Genomic DNA, 22,275 nt, shown 5'->3' with positions numbered 1-22,275 from the left:
GTTTGCAGGCATTCTATCAAGTAGTTTAGAGAACATAAAACTGGCTGTAATATTTTGGGAGTAAATTTTATCACTCTGGCTTTAAAGCACAGCCAAATAAAAACAAGAATTCCATTAGTAGTTGAATATTGTAATAATAGAGTTGAGAATAAATTTTACTGCTATAGGAACTATAAAACAGCAATAATAAAAACATTATTATTGTGAATAAATTGTGTTGAAATGACTAACTAGAAAGCTATAAAACACAACGATAAGGAATAATCTAATCGCCAGGAAAGATGTGATAATAATTCACCCTTGTTAGTGGGAAGCCCGTGGTTCCAGTTCATTGGCCCCGAGTGCTCTAGGTCACTGCCTGCATTCCATGAGGTTGCAGAAAGATAATCTTTGGCCAGTGGGTTGGCAGGAGACCACATATTACAGTAAAATTGGATGTGGGGATTGAGGAAAATCCAATTATCAGTGACTATTAGGCAAGCCCTGTGTAGGAAGGCCAAATGTCCTCACAACATAATTTCAGAAATTATTTGCAGCTTTCTACTCACAATTTGTATGTACTGTTTAGCTGTATGTTTCATGCATTTCTTGTTTTCATTTATGTTCTTTTGCTTCAGAATAAGTGCATGGAATTGCATGTCTGCTTGGGGGGAGCCTATTCTAATTTTGCTCTTTAGTTAGACTACCCATGCATCATTCTGCCCTGAGTCCAGCTTGGTCCCATTCCAATTAGCAGGCAATGGAAAGAAAACACCCGCAGCTCCTCTGTTCCATTCTCCCTCTGTGGAATTCACAGCTCCATGAAAACCCTTGCTTCACAGTCAGGACTACTGAGGTGGCTGCCCGGTCCCTGCACCTGGATGCAAGGAAAGAGTGCTCCTCATTCTGAACATCGTCAAAACTCAAATTCAAGACTTCCGGATTGATAGTATCCCAAGGGGATGATGGAAGACCACAATAATGAAGTTTCCATTAGGCAAGCTACGGTGATGGCATTTTCTATACTCACTTGCCTTTCCTTCCGAAAATCCACCTCTAATCAGGCTTTTGTCTCTACCACATATTGCCTGAAATTGCTCTTTTCAAGGTCTCCAGGAGCCTCTGTCCTGCTGGAGAAGATTGCTAGTTTTCGGTCCTCATCTGACTCAACTTCTGAATATTTGGCCCAGTTGGTAACTCCCACTTTCTTGAAACGCTTTCCCCACTTGGCTTCTGAGATGTAACAATCTCTGTTTTTCACCTAAGACCCAAGGCTCAGTCTTTGTTGCTCCCTTTTCCATCTGCATTCACATCCTGGTTGTTCTCTACCACGTGGCTTCAAACACCATGTCTTACATGCTGAGGAGTCACAGACTTACGTTTTGCACTCCAACTTCCCTGTGAGCTCCAGCCTGCAATAGCAGCTGCCCTTTTGACAATCCTGTGGATGTCTAGTAAGCATCTCAAACTTATCAGAGCCAAAAAAGAATTCTTGACTTTTCATCCCCTCAAACCTAGACCTCCTTCAATTTTTCCCATCTCGTAAGGTCACCAGTTTTCACTCCATTTCTTGGCCCCAGATGTAGGAGTTGTTGAGTTCCCTATATCCCCCATACTTGATATTCATTCCATAAACAAGTTTGTTAGGTCAGCTGCCAAAATAAATTCCCAGTGTGCCCATGTTTCACCATATTCCCATGACTAGCCCGAGGCCCCAGCACCTCTCCTGGACTGCTGGGTGTCCTCCCGCTGGTCTTTGTGTTCCCATTCTTGCCCTTCTCTTGCCTACTCGCTATGCAGCAGCCAGAGGAATCTTTGAAAATATAAAACCAAGACCATTTCAATGATTACTTAGAAAAAAATACAAAGTGCCTTCTATGGTCCATGAGCTCTTCAAGATCTGGCCCTCATTTATCTTCCTGACCTCATCTTCCATCACTCTCTCTTGCTCTCACTTCACTCAAACACTGACTTTCTTCCAGTTCCTCTACCACCCCAAGCTCATTTCTTCCCTAGGACCCCTATACATATTGTTCCCCTTCCCTAGAACAGTTTTCCTGTAGTCCTTTGCGTGAACCATATCATTAGGAACTTAACTCAAAAATAATCTTAAATCAGTCAGGACAGGCCTATCTCAACATACTTCAGGCCTATGATTATCCCCTGTTCCCTAAATTTGGTTCCCTTTACTTACAGTTTTATTATTTCTCTGTATATATACTTGTTTGTTGTTGTTCTGTCAACTCTACTGTGAGTTGCATAAAGGCCGAGGCTCTGTCTGTGTCATTCATCTTTTTAGTAATGCCTGGTATATAGTGGGTACTCATTGTATTTTTGCAGAATGAATGAATGGATGAATGACTAAATACAGGGTAAAGGATTTAGACTGGGCCTCCATATGCCAAGGACTATGTTTAAATCCTCTACTCTGCACTAAAGTTTGCCTTGCTCAGTTAGATTCTTAGCAGTGATCTTAGCCTGGTCTTTTACTTTTCTTGTTTATTGTTTGATATTCAGGCATATTCTGAGTTTGTCTGAAAACGTGGGCTTTCTGATAAGAGTCCTTTATGTGAGAGGGTTGTATGGGAAACTCTTCTTGGGTAAGGATTTAAAATATTTTCACTGCTCAGGTTTGGAGAGACCTGGGTTTGTTTAAGAAGCTGGTGATGTGGTCCATTAGAACAAGAGAAGGCATGTGACCCAAAATAAAGCCTTAGGTTGCAAAGGGGAGTGGATATCCTGAGTAATAACCATGCCCTGACCAGAGCAGAAGACACAAAACCTATTATGCCCAGCAACCTTTGCGGAGGGAACAGTGGGAATGGTCAGCTCCTGAGTAAAGGTGATAGGATTCCTAGAAATGAGGACTTGATGTGGTAAAGAACCTTTCTGGATCTGGTGGAGCCAAGAGCTTGTATAAATTTGATTTTACAGGAGAAGTGAGAAGTCAAAGGGTAATGTTTTCCACTAGTAGAAAAAGCTGTTTGAGGACATGATGGAGTTAATGAAGCAACTGCTCACATTCATTTCTGCTGACATATCCAAAACTGATTTATCTTATCTTGAGTGTGGGAGCCGAATGCCTTTATGCGTACTCAGAGACACTTGATCCACTGACCTGCAGGAGAAGCCCAGGATTTTCTAGCTCGCTGCAGAAAAATGAAGCCTCTGCTTGGGACCCTTTACCTCTTGGAGATGCTGATTTCTGGTGGGCTGGGATATGATAGGTGAGTGTGAAGTAGGAAGAGGAGCTGACTATTATGATTTAGATTCTCTAAATGGAAAGCTTTTTTTTTAAAGATCAGTGAAGCTGGATTCTCCCCCCTCCAAGTGATACACATCACCATGAGATGACATTTTATCATTGGACATTACTCTACTAATCTTTGAAAAAATGAATACATTTCTAACAAACATTTCCTAGTATAATGTATGATAAATACCAATAGATATGTCATGTTTTATGATAGGAAAAAGGAAATTATAATGAAAATTCTATATCCCTCATTTCCACAGCTTTTCAGTTATTAAATTTTATTATTCTAATTATCAAGAAAAATGTTTAAAACATTTAAAACTATCAAATAATTTTACCAATAATGTTAATGTTTTTTGAGAGATAAATAGCTAGATAGCTCATTATGTATGTAGTAATATTGCCAGAATTTTTCCATTAAATTGTATTGTAGAAATTTGCCTATGACATTCATAATACATTAAAAACAAATTGTAATCACTAATAATATTCCATTATTCCTACCCTATGGGGCATTTAGTTGATTTCTACTTTGCCATTTTACAAACAATGCCCTGATGAGCATCCAGCTACATTAAAGATTATTGCAAATTTATTTCCCTAGTATAAGTTATAAGAAGTAGAAGTACTGGGTGAGAAGCTGAGAAAAATGGGAGAAACTTGCTACATATTGCCAAATTGCCCTCTAGAGAAGCTGCATCTTTTTACTTCCTACAATAGTAGTGAAAGCACTTTTTAAGTGTTTGCCAACTTGGCAAGTAAAAAATACCCACGTTGACCTACTTTGCATTTGTTGATTTCTAACAAGGTTAGTTTATCTTATTACTAATTTTGTTAGTTTATAAATTGCCCATTCGTGTCATTTGCCCATTTTTGTATTCTTTCCCTAGTCTCAATTAAGAATATCATAACTTCCCTTAATATGTATTACACATTAAATTCTGTGTGTGGGGGTTTATAGTTTCCATATAAAGTGTGTTTTCATTTGTTCATACATAGCTCATTATTCTGTTCTCTTGGCATATCTCATCAAACATGTGTAGTTCTACACAGTGTTTCCTCTTTTGCTTCATGGTTAAAAGAATCTTGGAATGAACTTGCTTTCACAGAACAGAGAAATCCACTCAGATTTTTGCCCCAGATTAACTGTGTGATCTTAGCTTGTCCCCTAGTTTCATAGCCAATCTGACTTTAGATATTTAGAGAGTCCAGGATCTATGTGATACAAAACCTATTGGACATTGCCATTTCATGTTTTCCATTAGTTTACTCAGTTTCTTATAGATATTGCACTTATCTTCCCTTCTGAGAGTCTCCATCCATAAATTGGAGACAAAGACTTACATATATCACATGGCTTTGCTTGGAAAAAAAAAGTCATCTTGCTTAAAAATATCAAAAGCCTTAAAACTTACACATCTTTTTTTTTTTTTTTTTTTTTTTTTATACTTGATTTATATGTGGATACCACATTTCTCTCTTTATTATTATTATTTTTAATAAAATGCTGAAGTGGTAGGTAGATACAAGATAAAGGTAGAAAACATAGTTTAGTGTTGTAAGAGAGCACATGTAGATGATCAGGTGTGTGCCTGTAGACTATGTGTTAATCCAAGCTAGACCAGGGCAATAAAACATCCACGTATGCAGAAGATTTCTCTCAGAACGGGGGGGTGAGGTTCTAAGCCTCACCTCTGTTGATCCCCAATTTCTCACCTGATGGCCCCCCTGCGACTGTGCCTGTCTTAGGTTGTTCCTCCCTTGAGGAATCTTACCCGTCTCTGGCTAACCAGTCATCTTCCGGGGCCATACAGGGAAATGTGAAGTTGGTAAGTGAGAGAGAAGCCTTATTGTTTGAAAAGGTTAGCTTTTTACTTCTTTGCATATTTATGCCCTGTGGCTTCTATGCCCAGCATTTGTCTTGAGGTATCTTTACCACTTGGAAGAATTATGATACTCGGTAAATTTTTTTTTTTTTTTTTTTTTTTTTTTTTTTTTTAAATAATTATTTTTTATTGAAGGGTAGTTGACACACAGTATTACATTACATGAGTTTCAAGTGTACAACACAGTGGTAGAACATTTATATACATAATTCTAGGTTCCAGCTATCACCCTACCAGGCTGTTACAATATCTTGACTATATTCCTTATGCTATACATTACATCCCGGTTACTAATTTATTTTACCATTGGAAGTCTGTCCTTTTTTTTTTTTTTTTTTTTTTTTTTTTTGAGGGCATCTCTCATATTTATTGATCAAATGGTTGTTAACGACAATAAAATTCTGTATAGGGGAGTCAATGCTCAATGCACAATCATTATTCCACCCCAAGCCTAATTTTTGTCAGTCTCCAATCTTCTGAGGCATAACAAACAAGTTTTTACATGTAGAACAAATTCTTACATAATGAATAAGTTACATAGTGAACAGTACAAGGGCAGTCATCACAGAAACTTTCGGTTTTGCTCATGCATTATGAACTATAAACAGTCAGTTCAAATATGTATACTCATTTGGTTTTTATACTTGATTTATATGTGGATACCACATTTCTCTCTTTATTATTATTATTTTTAATAAAATGCTGAAGTGGTAGGTAGATACAAGATAAAGGTAGAAAACATAGTTTAGTGTTGTAAGAGAGCACATGTAGATGATCAGGTGTGTGCCTGTAGACTATGTGTTAATCCAAGCTAGACCAGGGCAATAAAACATCCACGTATGCAGAAGATTTCTCTCAGAACGGGGGGGTGAGGTTCTAAGCCTCACCTCTGTTGATCCCCAATTTCTCACCTGATGGCCCCCCTGCGACTGTGCCTGTCTTAGGTTGTTCCTCCCTTGAGGAATCTTACCCGTCTCTGGCTAACCAGTCATCTTCCGGGGCCATACAGGGAAATGTGAAGTTGGTAAGTGAGAGAGAAGCCTTATTGTTTGAAAAAGTTAGCTTTTTACTTCTTTGCATATTTATGCCCTGTGGCTTCTATGCCCAGCATTTGTCTTGAGGTATCTTTACCACTTGGAAGAATTATGATACTCGGTAAATTTGATATGAGGCACGAATTCTATTTAAGGGTTGTAATTAGGAAGGAAGAAGAAAAGCTATAGAAGTAGCAGGCGGAAGAAAACATGGGAAGATTGATTATTTCTTTGATATATCTTCTTGTAGAGTAACTTCAGCATGTATAGGTTTTAAGCTACTACTTAAATTGCACACACACATTAACATAATAGGAGTATAGTTACATAACCAAAGCATATCTGTAATTACCAGCCATCTCCAGTGAAACCAAGAAAACCAGTTAGGCACCTTAGGCATTTGTGAAAACTTATCTAAGATATGGTGGATATTGTCCAACTGAACTTGAACAGTCTGAGAGAAATCAGACAAATTAAAACAACCCATTCCTGGGGACTGTTCACATGCCATATGTTCTTTTAACAATAAATAGTTTGTAGTTGTAAGACTTTGGAGCGCTACAATTTGCACTTCTCCAAATTCTTGGTTGAGTTCCAACAGTATAGATCCAGTCCAATTTTGTTGTTTTACTGTATGCACAGGCCAGCTTAGATATCTCCTTCCTCATTCCCATGGCAGGTCCAGGAACTGGTGGGATGAGTGCATCTACAGCTGTAGCAGTGCGTGGATCTTTGTTGGGGTTTTTTGATGATCATCTTCTGGCATGAGTCTTCCAGAGGGTGCAGATGTTGGAAGTTCTTTTTCATATCATATCTTAGTTCATTTTCGGGGTAGCCCAATTAGGCTTTGATCCTCTGTATAAACACAAACAGACCCTTTGCCTACACTTTTATATGCCCTTTATACCCTTGTGTAGAACTCGTTGGAAGTTACCACACAGGAACTGCCCTTTTTTTTTTTTTTTTTTTTTGCTATCACTAATCTACACTTACATGACGAATATTATGTTTACTAGGCTCTCCCCTATACCAGGTCTCCCCTATAAACCCCTTTACAGTCAGTGTCCATCAGCATAGCAAAATGTTGTAGAATCACTACTTGCCTTCTCTGTGTTGTACAGCCCTCCCTTTTCTCCTACCCCCCCATGCATGTTAATCTTAATACCCCCCTACTTCTCCCCCCCTTATCCCTCCCTACCCACCCATCCTCCCCAGTCCCTTTCCCTTTGGTACCTGTTAGTCCATTCTTGAGTTCTGTGATTCTGCTGCTGTTTTGTTCCTTCAGTTTTTCCTTTGTTCTTATATTCCACAGATAAGTGAAATCATTTGGTATTTCTCTTTCTCCGCTTGGCTTGTTTCACTGAGCATAATACCCTCCAGCTCCATCCATGTTGCTGCAAATGATTGGATTTGCCCTTTTCTTATAGCTGAGTAGTATTCCATTGTGTATATGTACCACATCTTCTTTATCCATTCATCTATTGATGGACATTTAGGTTGCTTCCAATTCTTGGCTATTGTAAATAGTGCTGCAATAAACATAGGGGTGCATCTGTCTTTCTCAAACTTGATTGCTGCATTCTTAGGGTAAATTCCTAGGAGTGGAATTCCTGGGTCAAATGGTAAGTCTGTTTTGAGCATTTTGATGTACCTCCATACTGCTTTCCACAATGGTTGAACTAACTTACATTCCCACCAGCAGTGTAGGAGGGTTCCCCTTTCTCCACAGCCTCGCCAACATTTGTTGTTGTTTGTCTTTTGGATGGCAGCCATCCTTACTGGTGTGAGGTGATACCTCATTGTAGTTTTAATTTGCATTTCTCTGATAATTAGCGATGTGGAGCATCTTTTCATGTGTCTGTTGGCCATCTGTATTTCTTTTTTGGAGAACTGTCTGTTCAGTTCCTCTGCCCATTTTTTAATTGGGTTATTTGTTTTTTGTTTGTTGAGGCGTGAGAGCTCCTTATATATTCTGGACGTCAAGCCCTTATCGGATGTGTCATTTTCAAATATATTCTCCCATACTGTAGGGATCCTTCTTGTTCTATTAATGGTGTCTTTTGCTGTACAGAAGCTTTTCAGCTTAATATAGTCCCACTTACTCATTTTTGCTGTTGTTTTCCTTGCCCGGGGAGATGTGTTCAAGAAGAGGTCACTCATGTTTATGTCTAAGAGGTTTTCGCCTATGTTTTCTTCCAGGAGTTTAATGGTTTCATGGCTTACATTCAGGTCTTTGATCCATTTTGAGTTTACTTTTGTATATGGGGTTAGACAATGGTCCAGTTTCATTCTCCTACATGTAGCTGTCCAGTTTTGCCAGCACCACCTGTTGAAGAGACTGTCATTTCGCCATTGTATGTCCATGGCTCCTTTATCAAATATTAATTGACCATATATGTCTGGGTTAATGTCTGGATTCTCTAGTCTGTTCCATTGGTCTGTGGCTCTGCTCTTGTGCCAGTACCAAATTGTCTTGATTACTATGGCTTTATAGTAGAGCTTGAAGTTGGGGAGTGAGATCCCCCCTACTTTATTCTTCTTTCTCAGGATTGCTTTGGCTATTCGGGGTCTTTGGTGTTTCCATATGAATTTTTGAATTATTTGTTCCAGTTCATTGAAGAATGTTGCTGGTAGTTTCATAGGGATTGCATCAAATCTGTATATTGCTTTGGGCAGGATGGCCATTTTAACGATATTAATTCTTCCTAGCCACGAGCATGGGATGAGTTTCCATCTGTTAGTGTCCCCTTTAATTTCTCTTAAGAGTGACTTGTAGTTTTCAGAGTATAAGTCTTTCACTTCTTTGGTTAGGTTTATTCCTAGGTATTTTATTTTTTTTGATGCAATTGTGAATGGAGTTGTTTTCCTGATTTCTCTCTCTGTTGGTTCATTGTTAGTATATAGGAAAGCCACAGATTTCTGTGTGTTGATTTTGTATCCTGCAACTTTGCTGTATTCCGATATCAGTTCTAGTAGTTTTGGGGTGGAGTCTTTAGGGTTTTTTATGTACAGTATCATGTCATCTGCAAATAGTGACAGTTTAACTTCTTCTTTACCAATCTGGATTCCTTGTATTTCTTTATTTTGTCTGATTGCCGTGGCTAGGACCTCCAGTACTATGTTAAATAACAGTGGAGAGAGTGGGCATCCCTGTCTAGTTCCCGATCTCAGAGGAAATGCTTTCAGCTTCTCGCTGTTCAATATAATGTTGGCTGTGGGTTTATCATAGATGGCCTTTATTATGTTGAGGTACTTGCCCTCTATTCCCATTTTGCTGAGAGTTTTTAACATGAATGGATGTTGAACTTTGTCAAATGCTTTTTCAGCATCTATGGAGATGATCATGTGGTTTTTGTCTTTCTTTTTGTTGATGTGGTGGATGATGTTGATGGACTTTCGAATGTTGTACCATCCTTGCATCCCTGGAATGAATCCCACTTGGTCATGGTGTATGATCCTTTTGATGTATTTTTGAATTCGGTTTGCTAATATTTTGTTGAGTATTTTTGCATCTACGTTCATCAGGGATATTGGTCTGTAGTTTTCTTTTTTGGTGGGGTCTTTGCCTGGTTTTGGTATTAGGGTGATGTTAGCTTCATAGAATGAGTTTGGGAGTATCCCCTCCTCCTCTATTTTTTGGAAATCTTTAAGGAGAATGGGTATTATGTCTTCCCTGTATGTCTGATAAAATTCCGAGGTAAATCCATCTGGCCCGGGGGTTTTGTTCTTTGGTAGTTTTTTGATTACCGCTTCAATTTCGTTGCTGGTAATTGGTCTGTTTAGATTTTCTGTTTCTTCCTGGGTCAGTCTTGGAAGGTTATATTTTTCTAGGAAGTTGTCCATTTCTCCTAGGTTTCCCAGCTTGTTAGCATATAGGTTTTCATAGTATTCTCCAATAATTCTTTGCATTTCCGTGGGGTCCGTCGTGATTTTTCCTTTCTCGTTTCTGATACTGTTGATTTGTGTTGACTCTCTTTTCCTCTTAATAAGTCTGGCTAGAGGCTTATCTATTTTCTTTATTTTCTCGAAGAACCAGCTCTTGGTTTCATTGATTTTTGCTATTGTTTTCTTCTTCTCAATTTTATTTATTTCTTCTCTGATCTTTATTATGTCCCTCCTTCTGCTGACCTTAGGCCTCATCTGTTCTTCTTTTTCCAATTTCGATAATTGTGACATTAGACCATTCATTTGGGATTGCTCTTCCTTTTTTAAATATGCTTGGATTGCTATATACTTTCCTCTTAAGACTGCTTTTGCTGTGTCCCACAGAAGTTGGGGCTTAGTGTTGTTGTTGTCATTTGTTTCCATATATTGCTGGATCTCCATTTTGATTTGGTCATTGATCCATTGATTATTTAGGAGCGTGTTGTTAAGCCTCCATGTGTTCGTGAGCCTCTTTGCTTTCTTTGTACAGTTTATTTCTAGTTTTATGCCTTTGTGGTCTGAAAAGTTGGTTGGTAGGATTTCAATCTTTTGGAATTTTCTGAGGCTCTTTTTGTGGCCTAGTATGTGGTCTATTCTGGAGAATGTTCCATGTGCACTTGAGAAGAATGTATATCCCGCTGCTTTTGGATGTAGAGTTCTATAGATGTCTATTAGGTCCATCTGCTCTACTGTGTTGTTCAGTGCTTCCGTGTCCTTACTTATTTTCTGCCCAGTGGATCTATCCTTTGGGGTGAGTGGTGTGTTGAAGTCTCCTAGAATGAATGCATTGCAGTCTATATCCCCCTTTAGTTCTGTTAGTATTTGTTTCACATATGCTGGTGCTCCTGTGTTGGGTGCATATATATTTAGAATGGTTATATCCTCTTGTTTGACTGAGCCCTTTATCATTATGTAGTGTCCTTCTTTATCTCTTGTTACTTTCTTTGTTTTGAAGTCTATTTTGTCTGATATTAGTACTGCAACCCCTGCTTTCTTCTCACTGTTGTTTGCTTGAAATATGTTTTTCCATCCCTTGACTTTTAGTCTGTACATGTCTTTGGGTTTGAGGTGAGTTTCTTGTAAGCAGCATATAGATGGGTCTTGCTTTTTTATCCATTCTGTTACTCTGTGTCTTTTGATTGGTGCATTCAACCCATTAACATTTAGGGTGACTATTGAAAGATATGTACTTATTGCCATTGCAGGCTTTAAATTCGTGGTTACCAAAGGTTCAAGGTTAGCCTCTTTAGTATCTTACTGCCTAACTTAGCTCGCTTATTGAGCTGTTATATACACTGTCTGGAGATTCTTTTCTTCTCTCCCTTCTTGTTCCTCCTCCTTGATTCTTCATATGTTGGGTGTTTTGTGCTGTGCTCTTTCTAGGAGTGCTCCCATCTAGAGCAGTCCCTGTAAGATGTTCTGTAGAGGTGGTTTGTGGAAAGCAAATTCCCTCAGCTTTTGTTTGTCTGGGAATTGTTTAATCCCACCGTCATATTTGAATGATAGTCGTGCTGGATACAGTATCCTTGGTTCAAGGCCCTTCTGTTTCATTGTATTAAATATATCATGCCATTCTCTTCTGGCCTGTAGGGTTTCTGTTGAGAAATCTGACGTTAGCCTGATGGGTTTCCCTTTATAGGTGACCTTTTTCTCTCTAGCTGCCTTTAACACTCTTTCCTTGTCCTTGATCTTTGCCATTTTAATTATTATGTGTCTTGGTGTTGCCCTTCTTGGATCCTTTCTGTTGGGGGTTCTGTGTATTTCCGTGGTCTGTTTGATTACTTCCTCCCCCAGTGTGGGGAAGTTTTCAGCAATTATTTCTTCTAAGATACTTTCCATCTCTTTGCCTCTCTCTTCTTCTTCTGGGACCCCTATAATACGGATATTGCTCCTTTTAGATTGGTCACACAGTTCTCTTAATATTGTTTCATTCCTGGAGATCCTTTTGTCTCTCTCTATGTCAGCTTCCATGCGTTCCTGTTCTCTGATTTCAATTCCATCAATGGCCTCTTGCATTCTATCCATTCTGCTTATAAACCCTTCCAGAGTTTGTTTCATTTCTGCGATCTCCTTTCTGGCATCTGTGATCTCTTTCCGGACTTCATCCCATTTTTCTTGCGTATTTCTCTGAATCTCTGTCAGCATGTTTATGATTCTTATTTTGAATTCTTTGTCAGGAAGACTGGTTAGGTCTGTCTCCTTCTCTGGTGTTGTCTCTGTGATCTTTGTCTGCCTGTAGCTTTGCCTTTTCATGGTGATAGGAATAGTCTGCAGAACTGGGACGAGTGACGGCTGGAAGGACTTCCTTTCTTGTTGGTTTGTGGCCCTCCTCTCCTAGGAGAACAGCGGCCTCTAGTGGCTTGTGCTGCGCAGCTGCGCACAGACAGGGTTTCTGCTTCCTGCCCGGCTGCTATGGAGTTAATCTCCGCTGTTGCTGTGGGCGTGGCCTGGCTCGGGCAGCTACTCCAAAATGGTGGAGTCGCGTTGGAGCAGGAGCTGCTGGGAGGCTATTTATCTCCGTAAGGTGCCTCCCTGCTCCCTGCAGCCCAGGGGTTAGGGTGCCCAGAGATCCCGGATTCCCTACCTCTGGATTAAGTGGCCCGCCCTGCCCCTTTAAGACTTCCAAAAAGCACCCGCCAAAACAAAACAACGACCACAAAAAAAAACAAGAAAAAAAATTTTTTTAATTAAAAAAAAAAAAGGTGGTCGTTCGTTTTTCTTTATTCTCCGATGCCAGCCTCAGGCCTCTGCTCACCGGTCTTTCTGCCCTGTTTCCCTAATATTGGGGTCCCTGTCCCTTTAAGACTTCCAAAAAGCGCTCGCCAAAACAAAGCAGCAAAAAAGCAAAAAAAAAAAAAATGGTCGCGCGCTTTTCTTATGTCCTCTGTCGCCCAGCCTCCAGTGCCTGCTCACTGTTCTTGCTGCCCTGTTTTCCCAGTATCGAGGGCCCTGCACTCTGGCCCGGATGGCTGGGGCTGGGTGCTCGGCAGCCCTGGGCTCCGTCTCCCTCCCGCTCTGCCTGCTCTTCTCCCGCCGGGAGCTGGGGGGAGGGGCGCTCGGCTCCCGCGGGGCCGGGGCTTGTATCTTACCCCGTTCGCGAGGCGCTGGGTTCTCTCAGGTGTGGATGTGGTCTGGATATTGTCCTGTGTCCTCTGGTCTTTATTCTAGGAAGGGTTGTCTTTGTTATATTTTCATAGATATATGTTGTTTTGGGAGGAGATTTCCGCTGCTCTACTCACGCCGCCATCTTCCGCCCCACCTCACTTACACATCTTTTGACCTTGTATCCCTGCTCCTGGAAATTTATACTGAGAAAATAAGCTAAGTATGGAAATAGTTTTATACACTGAGATTCATCTTCATTTATAATATAAATATTATATTTGGAAACAACATAAATTTCCCATATTAGGTTATACAAATGTTGATTTATAGCAATGGAATATTTTCCATCAATTAGAATTATGAAAAAATTCTAATAGCATGGGAAAAGTCATATTTTATGCTCAAAGAAACATGCAGAATAGGTGTAATAAAATACTTAGAAAAATCAAAGAAAAAAGTGTACCAAAATGGTCGTGATCTTTGGTTGGTGATTTCTTTTCCTTTTTCTCAACTGTTCTTTTATTTGGAAATATTTTCCAATGAAGATACATAAAACTTTTATTTTTAAAAATGACTTCCCCAAGTCCAGGTTAAATTATGGAAGTAATTTGGTTCAGGCAGTGGGACTCAAACAAGAGGCTTCCAGTACAGAGCTTCTCATGACTGCACTTGAGGAAAACATTTCGAATCTGCTAGTCCTGGTCCTTATTGGCAGTTTTCATTTTCATTATCATTTACTGATACAAGATAATGTTCACTTTGGTATGGCTCTTACCAACTGAAAGCATAGGTTAGCTGCCATTCTTAGTACTCTTTATTCAGTATGTGGGAGGTAATGATGGTCTAGAAAATCTACAGGTAGCAAAGGTTCCAAGCTTTCTAACCTTCCTCTTGAGCATTTAGGGAGGTAGGCTCTCATATATACCACATACTCCTACTAAAACTGGAAATCTCTAGAATCACTTAGGATTTAGCATTGTGAACCAAATACCTTGAAAATGTTTATTCTTTTTGACCTACTAATTCTTCCTGGAATGTAGTTCAAGGAGATAAATCAGTAATGAACACAAAGATTTATGCAAGAGTTGATTAACTCCAGAATTATTTATAATAGCAAAAAATCAAAATGGGAAACAGCTTTAATATCCAGTAAAGATGACAATATTTAAATAAGTGATGCTGTATAATATGTACTTACTGTCAAACATTATGCAGTCATTAAAAAGTGTTTATAAAGAGTTTTCATTGGTTTGAGGAAATGGCTGTGGTAGAATATATAATACAAAGTAATGAATACAAAGTTATATATAGATATAATCTGCATTGTGTTTAAGAAAAAAAATGTATACAGATAAAAGGCTGAAGGGAAATATTCCAAAATATCGACAATGGACTTACGGAGGTGGAATTATCGAGGATCATTTATTCCTTGTTTTTCTATTTTTCTCTTCTCCATACTATCTCAATTTTCCACTTTAAGCATATGTTAGTTTTATAAGGAGGAAAAAAGTTTGAAGATACATTACGATCATGAAATATTCATGTAACTATTTTTTTACTAAGTATTTAAAATACAAAATTTGCCTCAATATTCATTGGAGTTTTGCCTCTTTATACATTCCAGTCAAAATTCCATCAGACAATCTTTTATCTACAGTATTTATTAATAATGCACCCCAAAGGATCATTTTCCCAGTTAAACATTTTATGAATTCTTATTCAAAAAGAATACACAAAGCACAATAATCTTTTCATTTGACTGGTGAGATGAGCCTGGTGATAATTTGGGGGATTAGCCAGCTTTTTCCTTCCCTTTCTGCATGTATTATGCATCACCCAAGAAATTGCCTAGAGACAGAGAAGTGCCTTTTTTGAGTATATGGTTTAAACATTACTTGAACTAAGTATTTGGATTTCTTAGGCTTAAGTATTGTGTTTAATTTCATGCAAAATTGATAAGCACTTTTAATATCAGGGGTTTCCACTCAAATCCCATACAATTCACTTTTTGGCATATTACACGAAGCCAGTCATTCAATGCTGGGCTTAGGAGGCAACATGTTCACACATTTTGCATTCATTAGCTGGAAATGTTGGTGGTTGATGGTATCCAATTACCTTTTGTTTATTCCCTTCTATATTGTGCGATTGCCAGGGAATACCAGCCCAGTTGAAATGGGAATTTACCAGGTGCCCACCCTGCTTTTTAATGCACTCACTTTCCTACCCCCCTGAGTAGTTGACTATGATAAAGACACAAATATTTGCTTGGTTATAGGAAGGAAGGAAGAGGGTCGCTCTGAACAGTCACCACCCCTGGTCCCAACACTAGTGGAAACATCTCCAGTGATCTTATTTCCTGACAGGACACAACAGGCAGGACAGCCAGTGGGAGGAGTGGGGAAGAAGGGTGGGCTGCAAAGCTCTCCTCCTCACTTACTTCATTCCCTCTCCTCTCTCCTTCCCTAAAAAGCGCTGAAATTATTTTCTAGTGACTTTGTAATGCTGATACTTATTTTGCTCTTTTTATAGTCCAAGTCAGAGATAAACAATTTTGTAATGGGCTAATAAATGTTCTATGTTCATTTTCTAGGGTATAATAAAAGTAAAATTTAGCCTGTATAACAGAATCTTCAGGGGAAAAACCCAACAATCTGGAATGCTAGTATTTACTTTAAGGTTTGTTGTTGGGATTAAATACCTCTATCTCTATCTCTATCTATCCCTGTCTCTATACCCATTTACCCATTTATCTATCATATCTATATCTATATCTATCTATCTATCTATCTATCTATCTATCTATCTATCTATCTATCTATCTATCTATCTATCTATCTATCTATCTATCATCTATAACACCTATCTATCATCTACCTATCTATATCTATCTATCTATCTATCTATCATCTATCTATCTATCTATCTATCTATCATCTATCATCTATCAATCATCTGTCTATCATTTATATCTATCTATCTATCTCTATCTATCATCTATCTACTTTCTTTATTGTGGTTTTATTACCTCTGGTGACAGCTATTTAGCCTTAGGAGAACTTCCATCTATAGCAGTCCCTCCAAAATACACTGTAGATATGGTTTGTGGGAGGTAAATTCTCTTAGCTTTTGCTTATCTGGAAATTGTTTAATCCCTCCTTCAAATTTAAATGATAATCTTTCCAGGTAGAGTATTGGTTTGAGGCCTTCAGCTTCATTGCATTAAATATATCATGCCCTCCCTTCTGGCCTGTAAGGTTTCTGTTGAGAAGTCTGATGATAGCCTGATGTGTTTTCCTTTGTATGTGATCTTTTTTCTCTCTGACTGCTTTCAATATTCTGTCCTTATCCTTGATCTTTGCCAATTTAATTATTATATGTCTTGGTGTTGTCTTCCTTGGGTCTCTTGTGTTGGGAGATCTGTGCACCTCCATGGCCTGAGAGGCTATCTCCTTCCCCAGATTGGGGAAGTTCTCAGCAATTACCTCCTCAAAGACACTTTCCATCCCTTTCTCTCTCTTCTTCTTCTTCTGGTACCCCTATACTGTGAATATTGTTCCATTTGGATTGGTCACACAGTTCTCTCAATATTCTTTCATTCCTAGAGATCCTTTTTTCTCTCTGTGCCTCAGGTTCTTTGTATTCCTCTTCTCTAATTTACATTCCATTTATCGTCTCCTCTATTACCTCTAGTCTACTTTTAAATACCTCCATTGTATGTTTTATTTCAGATACGGTATTCTTTAATGATTGAATCTCCATCCTGAATTCTTCCCTGAGTTCTTGAATATTTTTCTGTACCTCCATGAGCATGTTTATAATTTTTATTTTGAAATCTTTTTCAGGAAGATTCATGAGGTTGATTTCATTTGAATCTTTCTCTGGTGTATTTATAATTTTGCTTTGAACCAGTTTCCTTTGATGTTTCACATTTGTATGTGGCAACCTGTAGTGCCCAGAAGCTCTACTCTCTGGAGCTGCTCAGCCCCTAGAGCAATGTTGAGGGTTGCAGGGGTCCAGCACTAATGTTGTGGGGAGGAAAGATGTTTACTGCTTCCTGGCTGCTGTGCCTGTCTCCACTGCCAGAAAAAGTGGTCCAAGCCCACAGGTGTAAGCCTCTGTGCTTTGTGTTCTTAGCTGCCATAGGTGGGGCCTCCCTCTGGATGGCCTGACACCAGGGCAGGGGCTGCTTGTTTGCAAGCTGGTGCTGTCCATCCAGCAGGAAGGCACAGCAGGCTGGGTATCATGGTGGGGTCCTTGGAGCTGTGTAGCCAGCCAGGGGGATGGAGCACCTGAAGTTCCTGAGAGTTCCCAACCTGCTAGGCAGAGTGCACCCGGACAATTTTGTCCACCTGTCCTTTCTCCTGAGCAGCAAACTCTGTGCAATCCTTGCCCCTTTAGCAGCCCTCTTGCTGTTAGGACGTCTCTCAGACTGCCTGCCTTTTTTTTGTCCCAGAGCAGCCAGATGTGGATCCCTGTTTTCCACAAGTGGCTGGAATCTCAATCTCTCCAAGTATTCTGCCTATCTTAGCTTTCCAACCCACTAATCTACAGAGCACCAGGTAAGATAGGTTCATGTTCTCAGAGGAGATCTCCAGGGCTGGGTGTTCATCAGTCCTAGGCTTCCACCCTCTCCCCACTCCATTTATTTTCCTCCCGCTGGTGAGCTGGGGAAAGGCTCGGGTTCCGCAGGATCACCGCTTTGGTATGTTTTCCTGTTTCTTAAGGTCTGCTCTTTTCTCCAGGTGTATGCACTCTGGTGCAACCTTCTTTTCTGTTGTTCTTTTTGGATTACTTGTATTAACTATATTTTCATAGTATAAGTGGTTTTGGGAGGAGGCTTCTGTCTCACCTCTCATGCCACCATCTTTAATCTTCTCATTGTTCTGTTTAGATAATCCTACCTCATGAGATTTTCATTTGGACAAGGTAAATAAAGTAAAACGTACTAAAAAATACAATAAAACATTTAGAATATTGAGAATAAAGAGCTTCTATTAAGTTCAAATTATTATTATTAATATTTATAATAAAAATAATAAATGTGTCTCTAAGTTTAAAGTCATGGTATTGTGTAGAGAAATTGATTTCTGTTAAAGCGGGTAATTGCAGCACATGGTGCTAAATGAACCAGATTAAACAATTAAAATTTAGTCAATTCAGTTATTGTGGGTACATAGACATGAATTGAACTTGTTTTAATTAATTCTATCAAAATATTTTGTATTTTATTTAAAAATAAAAAAAATAATAATAATAAGGGAGAAATGTGGGATTCACATATAAATCAAGTATAAAAATCAAACAAATATTCATATTTGACCTGATTTTTTATAGTTCATAATGCGTGATCAAAAGTGAAAGTTTCTGTGATGACTGCCCTTGCACTGTTCACCATGTAAGAACTTATTCACTATGTAAGAACTTGTTCACCATGTAAGAACTTGTTCGTTATGCTTCAGAAGATTGGAGACTGTTGAGAATTAGGCTTGGGGTTGATTAATGATTGTGCATTGAGTCCCCTATACAGAATTTTATTGTTGTTAACAACCATTTGATCAATAAATATGAGAGATGCCCTCTCAAAAAAAAAAAAAATTTTGTATTTTGGTAGTATTTGAAGATAATGCCAGTTAGTTAGCTAAATTATTCTCCAGGTAATTTTTATTTTTAATATAATTATAGGTAAATAAGGTTTTTACTTTGCTTTGTTTTGAGCAACTACTACTCTTTTAACCATAAACTAAGTGTCAGAAATTGTGCCCATTGTTAAACATAGACTGACTTAATTCTCTTAAGAATCCTTTGAGAAGGTATCATTCTCTTCTTACAGATAAGTAAAATGAAGACTTAAGAAAAGAACAGATATAATACCATGAATGTTCAGGGGGAAACAAGGTGGGAAAATAGAAAAAAAATCATTGTAACACTAGCTAATTAGATCTCTAACATATTTCCTTGCAATGCAGGGTCACTATCCAAAAGTTCACACTCCAGCTTCTCCAGAAGCTCACATCCTAGTGCTATTAACATAACAATCACTCCAAACACATTTGTTGGGTAAGTGAATTATTAGTTAGTATGTACTCATAATGAAAATATAACCCGTTTCTTGCTTAAATAGCCTTTAGTTAGGGAACTAAAACATCGTCAAACATTTGTGTAGCTTTGAGATAAAGTACTACCTGTATGACTTATTGCCTCTGTGACCATTTGCAAGTTATTTAGTTTTTTTTTTTATGTCAGTTTCCTTATTTCTAAGACATGGATGATAATACTTGGCAGGGTTGTAATAAGAATAAGGTGCATGTATGTTTTCTCTTAGGTGCTGGCATAATGTCTGACACAGAGGAGAAGCACTGAATAGTTTTATTAAACTCTCTGTTAAAAGATAAATCATAAATGGGCAATCTGAATAGGCCTATATCTATTAAACAAATGGAATCAATAATTAATAACTTTTCTTAATAGAAAGCACCAGGCCCAGACGGGTTCACTGATGAATCCATGAAACATTTAAGGAGGAAACTATAACAATTATAACAACTGTCTACAATCTCTTCTTAGAAGATGGAAGCAGATGGAGTATTTCCTGACTCATTCTATGAGGCCAACATTACCCAAATACCAAAACCAGATGAGAACATTATGAGAAAAAGAAAACTACAGACCAATATCTCTCATGAACATAGATGTAGAAATCCGCAACAAACTATTAGCAAATTGAATCCAATAATGTATTAAAAGATTTATACACCACAACCACCTATGAAATTTTTCCAAAGTATGCAAGGCTGGTTTAACATTCAATAATCATTTAATGTAATCCATCACATCAATTGGCAAAAAATGAAAAATCACATGATCACCAAAAAATCTACCATGAAACATCGTAAGTAATGGTGAAAAACTAGAAGCTTTCCTGCTAAGACCAGGCAACTACTCTCACCACTGCTTTTGGATATTGCAGTGGAAGTCCTAGCAAATATCAAAACAAGTAAGGGAAATGAAAGGTATATAATTGGGAAGGAAGAAATAAAACTATCTTTGCAGATGACATGATCATTTATGTAGAAAATCTGAAATAACTGACAAAAACCCCCTCCTTGAATTAATAAGCAATTATTAAGCATAGTTGCAGGATAGGTTAAGGTACCAAAGTCAGTCCCTTTTCCATATACTAGCAGTGAAGAAGTTGAATTTGAAATTAAGAACACATTATCATTTACATTATCATCCCCCAAAATGAAATACTTAGGTATTAATCTAACAAAATATATAAAATTTATGAATAATTCTAAAAAATTCTAATGAAAGATATCAAAGAAGAATTAAATAAATGGAGAGATGTTTCATGCTCATGGATAGGAAAATGACAACATGCTCAATATTGTCAAGATGTCAGTTCTTTACAACTTGATCTATAGATTCAATGCAATCTCAATTAAAATTCCAGCAAGTTATTTTGTGGATATTGACAAACTGACTCTAAAGTTTATATGAAGAGAGAAAAGATGCAGAATAGCCAACACAGTATTGAAGAAGAACAAAGTTGGAGAACTAACACTAATCAACTTCAAGGCTTACTATAACACTACTTGATTACCAATAAAGATGGAGTGGTTTGGTAAAAGAATAGACAGAAAGACCAATGGAACAGAATAGAGCCAAGAAATGGACTTACATAAATATAATCAAATGATCTTTGACAAAGGAGCAAAGATAATGCAATAGAACAAAGTAGTTTTTCAACATATATCGCTGGAACAACTGGACATCAACATGCAAAAAAGAAAAGTGAATCTAGACACAGACCATACACCCCTCACAAAAATTAACTCAAAATGGCTTATAGATCTAAATGTAAATTGCAAAAATATAAAACTCCTAGAAGATAATACAGGGGAAAACATAGATGAACTTGGGTACAGTGATGATTTAAAATACAACACCAAAAGCACAATTGATGAAAGAAATAATTAACGATATGGATTCTATTAAAATTAATACTTCTGCTCCGCAAAAGACAATGTCAAGAGAATGAGAAGACCAGCCAGGCAGACTGGGAGAAAGTATTTGCAATAGACTGATACAGGACTGTTATATCCAAAATACACATGGGCTTTTAAAACTCAACACTGAGAAAGTAAGCTGATTTAAAAATGGGCAAAAGATCTGAACAGACCCTTCACCAAAGAAGATAAATTGATGGCAAGTAAGCCTGTGAAAAGATGTTCAACATCATATGTCATTAGGGATTTTCAAATTAAAACAGATCAGATACCACTGCATACCTAATACAATAGCCAAAATCTAGAATGCTGACAACACCAAATACTGGTGAGGCTGTGGAACAGTGAGAGCTCTCATGCATTGCTGGGGGAATGCAGAATGGTGTATCTGCTTTTGAAGGCAGTTTGGTAGTTTCTTACAAAACTAAATATACTCTTATCAAATGATCCAGCAATTGTCCCTATTGGTATTTACCTAAATAACTGAAAATTTATGCCCATACAAAACTCTGCTCACAGATATTTATAGCAGCTTTATTCATATTTGCCAAAATATGGAAACAACCAAGAAGTCCTTCAGTAGGTAAAATGGATACATAAACTGTGGCACCTTCAGACAATGAAATGTTATACAGCACTAAAAATTAATGAACTACCAAGCCATGAAAAGATATGGAGGAAAGTTAAATGCATATTACTAAGTGAAAGAAGTCAATATGAAAAGTCTACATACTGTATGATTCCAACTACATGACATTCTGGAAAGGGCAAAACTATGGAGACAGTAAAAAGATTGGTGTTTGCGAGGGGTTAAGGGGGTGGGAGGAGTTGAATAGGCAGATGGCAGAGGCTGTTTAGGGCAGTGAAATTATTCTCTATGGTACTGCAATGGTGGATATTCCAAATCCAGAGAATGTACAAGACCAAGAGTGAACCCTAATGTAAACTATGGACTTTGGGGGGAAAACAATGTGTCAATGTAAGTTCATTGATCGGTAAAAAATGTACTACTGTGCTGTGAGATATTGATAGTGGAGGAGGTTGTGTGGTGGGAGGGGGGGGACATGAAGTATATGGGA

The 22,275-nt window shown here is 38.1% G+C and overlaps 1 protein-coding gene across 1 annotated transcript in view; it reads left to right on the top strand.

The window, feature by feature from the left end:
• Window positions 1-955: 955 nt before the first annotated feature.
• CPO (carboxypeptidase O) overlaps window positions 956-22,275 on the top strand; it is a 36,647-nt gene continuing 15,327 nt past the window's right edge. Inside the window, exon 1 of the mRNA XM_036920314.2 lies at window positions 956-3,206. Coding sequence (XP_036776209.2) covers window positions 3,139-3,206 — 68 coding nt within the window. The 5' untranslated portion in view covers window positions 956-3,138. The remainder of the gene's footprint in view (window positions 3,207-22,275) is intronic.

Source organism: Manis pentadactyla, chromosome 6, assembly GCF_030020395.1.
Source record: "Manis pentadactyla isolate mManPen7 chromosome 6, mManPen7.hap1, whole genome shotgun sequence".
NCBI classification, from domain to species: Eukaryota; Metazoa; Chordata; class Mammalia; order Pholidota; family Manidae; genus Manis; species Manis pentadactyla.
The sequence above is the reverse complement of the archived record's forward strand: the minus strand, read 5'-3'. Positions and strand labels throughout refer to the sequence as shown.